The sequence below is a fragment of the Anopheles darlingi genome, chromosome 3 (assembly GCF_943734745.1).
Source record: "Anopheles darlingi chromosome 3, idAnoDarlMG_H_01, whole genome shotgun sequence".
NCBI lineage: Eukaryota > Metazoa > Arthropoda > Insecta > Diptera > Culicidae > Anopheles > Anopheles darlingi.
The window spans coordinates 49,627,042-49,634,541 of NC_064875.1; the positions used below are offsets into that span (position 1 = coordinate 49,627,042).

At 49.8% G+C, this 7,500-nt stretch overlaps 5 protein-coding genes across 7 annotated transcripts in view; 3 read left to right on the plus strand and 2 right to left on the minus strand.

Moving 5' to 3' along the window:
- The window catches only part of LOC125956385 (molybdenum cofactor sulfurase), a 3,182-nt gene extending 2,140 nt beyond the window's left edge, over positions 1-1,042 (minus strand). The window contains exons 1-2 of the mRNA XM_049688190.1: positions 581-1,042; positions 1-507 (exon numbers count right to left, since the gene is read on the minus strand). The exon at positions 1-507 is cut by the window's left edge and continues 178 nt beyond it. Of these exons, the coding sequence (XP_049544147.1) occupies positions 1-507; positions 581-653 (580 nt within the window). The 5' untranslated portion in view covers positions 654-1,042. The remainder of the gene's footprint in view (positions 508-580) is intronic.
- A 457-nt stretch (positions 1,043-1,499) lies between these two features.
- LOC125957844 (GTP-binding protein 2) lies at positions 1,500-4,428 on the plus strand. 2 transcript variants are annotated; one of them, XM_049690838.1, is made up of 3 exons: positions 1,500-1,694; positions 2,306-3,874; positions 3,968-4,428. In XM_049690838.1, exons 2-3 carry the CDS (start codon positions 2,315-2,317, stop codon positions 4,250-4,252), a joined length of 1,845 nt encoding a protein of 614 aa, XP_049546795.1. In that variant the 5' UTR covers positions 1,500-1,694; positions 2,306-2,314; the 3' UTR covers positions 4,253-4,428. The 2 variants fall into 2 exon arrangements, with proteins under 2 accessions (XP_049546795.1, XP_049546796.1); XM_049690839.1 differs by lacking the exon at positions 1,500-1,694 and adding an exon at positions 2,140-2,230.
- On the minus strand, positions 4,106-5,798 carry LOC125957847 (evolutionarily conserved signaling intermediate in Toll pathway, mitochondrial). Of its 2 annotated transcripts, XR_007469256.1 has the most exons (3): positions 4,850-5,798; positions 4,342-4,778; positions 4,106-4,248 (listed from the first exon to the last, which is right to left on the minus strand). XR_007469256.1 is itself a non-coding variant. In XM_049690841.1 (2 exons), the coding sequence occupies exons 1-2, from the start codon at positions 5,727-5,729 to the stop codon at positions 4,471-4,473; spliced, it is 1,188 nt and encodes a 395-aa protein (XP_049546798.1). In that variant the 5' UTR covers positions 5,730-5,798; the 3' UTR covers positions 4,325-4,470. The 2 variants fall into 2 exon arrangements, 1 of the variants encoding a protein (XP_049546798.1); XM_049690841.1 differs by lacking the exon at positions 4,106-4,248 and having other exon boundaries at positions 4,325-4,778.
- Positions 5,799-5,858: 60 nt separating this feature from the next.
- LOC125957845 (RNA-binding region-containing protein 3) lies at positions 5,859-7,141 on the plus strand. The gene has a single exon (XM_049690840.1). It carries the CDS (start codon positions 5,884-5,886, stop codon positions 7,135-7,137), a length of 1,254 nt encoding a protein of 417 aa, XP_049546797.1. The 5' UTR covers positions 5,859-5,883; the 3' UTR covers positions 7,138-7,141.
- A 299-nt stretch (positions 7,142-7,440) lies between these two features.
- The window catches only part of LOC125953678 (S-phase kinase-associated protein 2), a 1,475-nt gene continuing 1,415 nt past the window's right edge, over positions 7,441-7,500 (plus strand). Inside the window, exon 1 of the mRNA XM_049683384.1 lies at positions 7,441-7,500. This exon is cut by the window's right edge and continues 233 nt beyond it. The gene's annotated coding sequence lies outside the window, so the exon portion shown is untranslated.

Sequence of the window (7,500 nt, forward strand, 5' to 3'; positions counted from 1 at the left end):
CATTGAAGTTACACTGGGCTGGCATCGCGAGCAGAGAAGGGCCCCGATGATGCAACGGGGACTTCTTACCATTGGACCATCCCGACCTGCTACCGGCCAGGGATTGGAGCAGTTCGCTCCGTTCGATCACACCGATTCGCTCGGTCCGGACAACTTGCCGCATCCCCAGCACGGACGTGTGGCTATCACGGAGATAAACGAAAGCACCGGCCTGACGGCTAGACTGGTCTGGTTCCTCGCCAGCCGCACTCTGAGCCGCTGTAAAGTCAAACGCTTCCGCCAACAGCTTCAAGCTAGCGGTCGTGCCCGAAGTGAATACTACGCTGTAGTCGGCAGACCGGGTGTTGAACCAACGTAGTACTCGGAAACGCACTAAATCGATCAGATCCTCCATCGTACGGCTGGTGTGCGGATTGCAGAACAGTCCACCGGTCAGCATGGTCTGCACGGCGCTCATCTGCGACTCCCCGTACAGCGCTGTGCCCGCATGGTCGAGGTAGCATTTGTCTGTAAACGAGAAAATCCATGAGAACGGTTACCAATCGATCGACAAACAAGTTTGGTAATCCTGACTCCATACCTTGCAGACGCCGAAATTCATACGCAATCTTGCTGGCCTCCTCCGCACTATACTCGCTCGGGGTCTGCTCCATGCTTCGCTTATCAACTGATGATGTTGCCGATCGCGCTAGTGTTTGGAACGTGCGTTCGAATCTCGCCGCGTACTGATAGCGGTACGCTGTCTCTGCGCGGAGATAAATGCATGCGGTCGTCTATGGGCCACGGAAACTGCTAACTCATTCGTGGCAACACATCGATTGGGTGGGGGGTGGTGATGCTGCTGTTGAATAGCACACTCGGGCAACATGGAACGGGTAGCGGAAGTTGTAGACAGGCGGTATTTCATCAAAAAGACGACAGCAGATCCACCTGCACGAGATTATCACCGGTCTTGGGTCGTCCAAACATCCGGAAGGGGTCTTCCGGTGCAATTTCCTAGCACACCACCTGTTGAGAACAGCAACAACAATTCAAATTAGACAGCTGCGGACACCGCTCTTGCGCGGTTTCTACACACAGCATTATGTGCTAGCCAATAAAAGTAGCTAAGTTTTATCAAATTTGCTTTGGCATGCTAGGCTGATTCTTGACACAGGATTATTACTGACGAGATTCATTGCGAGAAAATAGCTCTGTTTTGATGAGGCTCAAGTCGACGCAATAATTAAGCCAAGGTAAAACGGCCTCCGGATGATTTAATATAATTTTCTTTTTCACAGGGTCAAAGGTTAATACGTTATTTAACTATTAGGACGGGGAGAGGGCGATAAACAAGACTTCTTAAATTATAACTAAAATACTGATGGAGAAATTCATCCCCCTCCACCCTCCTCAATAGCTTAATTTACGTTTTAAACTTTTGGCCCTGTGAAAAAGAGAATTACAATAAATCACTCAGGAGTTGGTTTTCAGTTTACCTCAACTTTTTATCTGCGCGGCTTGTTGTTGAAAAAAACTAAAAATATCGCCCCCACGTATGTAGGTGCAACGGCAGCAAGTTGGCCACCACCACCGAATCGACTATCGAATGTCGTAATTGTGAAGTAGGTGGTCCTCGACCCAAAAATCCGAGCGAATTTTCCAGCTATCTTGGCCGTTTCCTTGGAGGGAAGTGCGAAAACTACGGAGTGCAGGTATAATCCGAATTTCCCGATTTGGTAACGGTGGGTGAATGGGCGGACGAGCGGGCAGGCAGGCGGGGGCTCCATTTTTAGTTTTTGTTTTTCGTGTCCATCTTCTGTTTATCAACAAAAGAAAATTGTCTATTTTGGTACGCGCCTTTTTTCTTCTTCGCAAATTTTTCTTCAACCTCGGGGAGCGTCGTCGGATTGTGAAATAGCGTCCACGACCGCTGCTGCGGTTAAGGAGGGGAGCGCGCTATCTCGAAACCAGCTGGGGGGGCACGCAAGGAACAAAGAAAGCAAAAGCAGTCACCAACGCGCGAGAAGCTTTTCTGGCTGATGCAACAACAATAATGATGAAATCCAGCAATGGATGAGGGAAAATTATGTCCAATCTAGGACGACTCATCCCGCTCATAATAACTTTGAATCTCGGAGCGCGATGACCTGCTCTCAGTGCTCGGTTTTGTACAGAAAAAAAATGCATATAAGTTGATGGTTTAGTTAGTTCCGTTTTGTTCTGTGACGCCGTTAACGGTGGTCTTTAGGTAGTTTCTAGTGCGTTCGATATTGGTGTTCTTGAAAATTGACCTTTCACGCTCTCTCTCCCTCTCCCTGTGCAGCGCTCTCTGATGGAATCATTTTTTGACCTTTTCGGCCCTACCACAACGGGGGCAGTGTCCGACAGTGACACGGACACGCGCAATGGCAACGGCGAGGAAGATAGCTCCTTCGGGGATCTCGGCGGACATGGCCATCTGCTGCAACAGCATGCATCGTGCAACAGCAGCCCGTCCGAGGACGCGGACTGCAGCGAACTTATTCTCAAGGGTATCGACTTCAACCGGGGCTTTCTACCACCAGAACCGCAGCTCGGTAACATCGAGTACAAACTAAAGCTGATCAACCCATCGAAGCAGCGCTTCGAACACCTCGTCACGCAGATGAAGTGGCGGTTACGTGAGGGCAACGGCGAAGCGATCTACGAAATCGGTGTATCCGATTCGGGTCACCTGCACGGTTTGAGCGATGCCGATATGTCGGTTTCACTGCACACGCTCAACCAGATGGCCCGCAAACTGGACGCATCGACCAGCGTGCTACGGCGCAAAAGTCTGGCTGATCATCGCTCGGTGGTGGAGGTGCTGGTACGCAAGATCCCCGACGATCAGCACAACATCGAGGTCCGCGTGGCCGTATTGGGCGCTGCCGATGCCGGCAAATCGACCCTGCTGGGCGTTCTGACGCAGGGCGAGTTCGATAATGGTCGAGGACGAGCACGCCTGAACATGTTCCGCCATATGCACGAAATCCAGACCGGTCGCACGTCCTGCATTTCGCACGAGACGCTCGGGTTCGATGCACAGGGCAGTGTCATCAACTACAAGTACAACGAGATGATGACGGCCGAAGAGATCAGCGACCGGTCGACGAAGCTCGTCACCTTCATGGATCTGGCCGGGCATCGGCGTTATCTGAAGACGACGGTACAGGCTCTGTCCGGTTACTGTCCACATCACGCACTGATCGTCATCAGTGCGGGTAACATTAGCACCATGACGCGTGAACATCTAGCGATCGTGCACGCCCTAGACATCTCCTTCTCGATCATCGTCACCAAGACTGATCTCGCTCCACCGGAGCCAGTATTGTTCGAGCTGAAGAATTTACTCACATCCATCGGATACCGCAAGATACCGTACTTAATCAGTAACGAGGACGATGTGCTGAACGCCAATGCGCACCAGAGCGTCGAACAGATTGTGCCGATCTTCTGCGTCTCGAATGTAACCGGTGCGGGGTTGGATTTGCTCATCCAGTATCTCTACGTGCTGTCACCTGGCATTAGTAATGCCGAGAAGGAACGACTGGAGCAGGAAGCGATCGAGTTTCAGATTGATGAAATATTCCGCGTCGCTGAGGTGGGGCTGGTAGCCGGCGGATTGCTGTGCAAGGGCGTGCTCACAGAGAACAGTCAGGTGAAGGTGGGTCCACTACAGGATGGATCGTTCTTTTCGGTCGTCGTACAAACGATTCACCGGAATAAGGCCCCCTGCAGAGTGGTACGGGCTGGCCAGAGTGCATCACTGTCGTTCAACACGAACGAACCATTGCCGGCGCTGCGCAGCGGCATGGTCATACTTCCCGATTACGAAAGCAATGAAATTGCTTGTGGGAGCCTATTCTTCCAGGTAAATATCAACCGCCCGTACAGACGTACAACGGTGCACTCGTTTATCTGGTAGTTAATATTGAGCATCTTCTTTCCCTTTTTTCTTTTGCAGGCCCAAGTTTCGGTGTTGTTCCACGCCACACGTATCTACAAGGGATTTCAGACTACCGTACACATCGGTAGCATCCGGCAGACGGCCATCATTGAGGGTATTATGGGGGCAGGGGAGACTGGCATTGGTACAAATCAGACCGCGTCCGTACTGTTCCGGTTCCTACGGCACCCGGAATATGTGCGACCGGGTATGCGAATTTTATTCCGCGAAGGAACCAGCAAAGGTATCGGGAAGGTGACACAAGTATTCCCGCTTAACAAAACACATCCAGTCGCTACCTAAAATGAAAAACAAAAACGACAAAACATTAACACAAATGACGATGAATTGAAATGGCAAAAGGAAAAGGTTATAGAATTCTTAACACTTACTGCAAACACTTACACACTAATCCTTCCGCTGAGTATAGTGTGTGACGGATTCTTAGAAATACAATTTTACTGTGATTTGAACCCAGAGCTAATCGATTTGCGGCGGATTTGCTACTTTCTCACCTCGCGCTACTGCGATGGTATTTTATTTTGCGGTTCGCTGTTGACGGTTGCTAGATCGGCGGATGGTGAGGTAAACTTAAACAGCACGGCAAGCGATGCGAGAACCGCGTTACCGTTCTCCTTCTCTAGTAGCCGTATCCACGAGAGGAGTGAATCTTTCGTCGACATTCCGGTGCAGCAAATCGCGTAAATGATACCGTCATCCTGGACATGAACGGACCTCCGCAGTGTGCTCAACTGTGATGATGCGGATGGCGAGACCTTCCTGTGCCGCAAATCCAACCCAAGGTATGGTATTTTCAGGTTGCTCACATCTACAATCGGTCAAAGCAGAAAAGAGTTGCCAGATATCGCGATGGCAACGATTACCCTCAGGTGAGCTTACCGTCCGGATCGCTACTTTCTTCCTCTAGCGGAGGTAGGGGTTTGGGAGCACTTTTGAGGATGAAATAGTTGATCGAACGGTTGCGCAACCATATCACAAACGGTCCCTCAATGTACAGTGGATCCTGCTTATCGTGTGCCGCCAGCAACTCGCTCTGCTCGGCACTCTGTCCGCTCACTATCCACGTATGGTCGATAGCATCCTCTACTGTTTTCGTATCAAACACATCGATCTTACTGCGCGGATCAACACTGCACATTCGTTCCACGGCTAACCGGGCCAGTTCGAGCGCATCGTTCGGTACCGGGTTAGGTAGCAGCCAAGGCGAGAGGTTTTTAAACTTGGGCATCCAGTACATCATGCGCCAGTACTTGCGCACGGGATGGCCCTTCCGGCCGAACACGTTCACCAACATCGCCTCCATCTCGTAGTCCGGCATAACACCATTGTCCTCCATCTGTTCCAGCAGGTCAATGATGCACTGCTGTTGGCGCGGGTAGTGCATAAACTCGGCCTGGAAGAGGTTGGTCGGCACGAACTTACCCTTTGGCATCACATCAATCAGTGCCTTGTACACGGCGAGGTCCTTGTGGACTCCGAACGCTTCCATGTGCTTGAGGGCAGCGTAGATAAACTCCACGTGATTTCTCCGGTGCACGCTGCGGCTCTCGAAGATCTTCACCATCTCCAGGTACGTGTGTTTGTCCTTGTTTTTGGTCGTTTCGAACAGGTTCGTGCGTAGAATAACGCTCTTCTCTTCGCTGTCTCCTTGCTCTGCTTCCGGTTTGGTGGAACACTGTCTGGTGAAGGAGGCCACACCGAAACGGGACGAAAGTCTTAACATGTCCGTCGCTAGTTTAACGTGCCTCGAGAGAAGCATTTTTGTGCAGTAAAAATCGTCGCGGAACACCGGTAGAGGAAGTTCGATTGTTGCGTGATAACCTGCCGGGTGTCACAACAGTGATCGCCCAGCGGAGTTGTCAAATTGAATAAACAAACTCTGTGGAAAGAAAAACGATGCTGCACCGGTCGCGATGGCTTCGATAGCGCTGCTATTTTACAATTTCCCTCCAACTTTCGGTAAAGTGGACGTTCAAGAGTTTCTGCACCTGTTCGGCCTGGAGGCGAATAAGTTGGGCACACGGAGGGGCAGCGTCTGTGCGGTGGTTCTGCTCAGCACCGAGGCCGAGGTCCGGTTAGTGATTGCTCGTCTGCACCAGTTGCTGCTAGGAAAATATCGCCTGAAAGTGGAGTACTGCGATGGCAAGAAGAAAGCAAAATTGGTCGAAGGTAGAAGCAAAGCAACCGCCGGAACAGAAGCCGCCGCGAGGAGCCAAAAGACCATCGAGAGTATTTTGCAGAGAGGAGCCATGCAAACCTTTGAAGCGTTTCCACCAACGTCGATTCTCTATCAGTATCCAAAGATTTCTCCCGCTACGTTGGACAATATATCGCGAGAGCTCACCTCGAATGGCGCATTCTACTATCAGGTGTTACATCTGATGAACAAAATGAACTTAAAGCCACCTTTCAGCTCAACTACTCAGGAGCATTCCTCTGAACTACCGCAATCGGACGAGGAATCGGAATTAGAGTCGGAACTGGAATCGGATACAGAGAATACGGGTCCGACAAGGAAAAAGGTGAAGCTCAACAGCAGTCTGCCTCTGCCAAAGACCATGAAAGTGATGAACTTTGCGCCTGATACTCAACCGCAAGTCCTCCATAATCAACCTAAAACAACAAAATTAAAAATACACATTTCCGGAAACTTCCTGCAGGAAAACAATGAGACTGAGCAGGTACCAAACCCCAATGAACGGGCTGAAGACGTTACTGCTTCTGTAGCAGCTTCTGAACCACCGTCTTGTCCTGCCACGGTCGAGCAAGTCGATGCCACGGGTTTAACTGTGAATGATATTTTGTCAAATCGAATCCCCGAAGAGCAGCGGGCAACTTTAAATGTGTTTCAAAACTACGCCGCAGGAGATCCGTCGGCCAAACTGTACATAAAAAATCTCGCCAAACAAGTCACCGAACAGGACCTGACGCAAATATACCAGCTCTTCCACGATAAGACAGTTATCCAGGGCATCGATGTAAAGTTGATGAAAACCGGTCGAATGAAGGGACAAGCGTTCGTTTCGTTTCTTCCCGTCGATGCGGATAACCTCTTGGAATCGAAACAATTTGCCAAATGTGTCGCTACTGCACTATCAACCACAAACGGGTATATTCTGAAAGATAAACCTATGGTCGTTTCTTACGCAAAGAATACAAAAGGCTGAATCATGAACGAATTCAACGTGATGGGTTTGCTTCTATTTTTTGAGAAATGTGATGTAATGTGAGAAATGCCACATAATTCTCCGAAGATTGGATGGTAAATCGTAGTATGGCGTGATTCACAGAAGGCACCGGAGTTATTATCCGGAAAATCGTCGTCGTCGAAATAATTTTATTTTTTGCTAAAAGAAACGGCCAAATTAAACAGAGCCAGAATTGACAGAAGAAAAGGGGAACTGTCACTGTCAGAACTGTCAAAAGACGTGCACGTAAACAAAAAAATCGTTTTTGTAGAAGAAGCGCGAAATCGGATTTTCCGGATCCGGATTTTCTTCTTTCGTTCCTTGCTCCTAAAGTGGTTAATT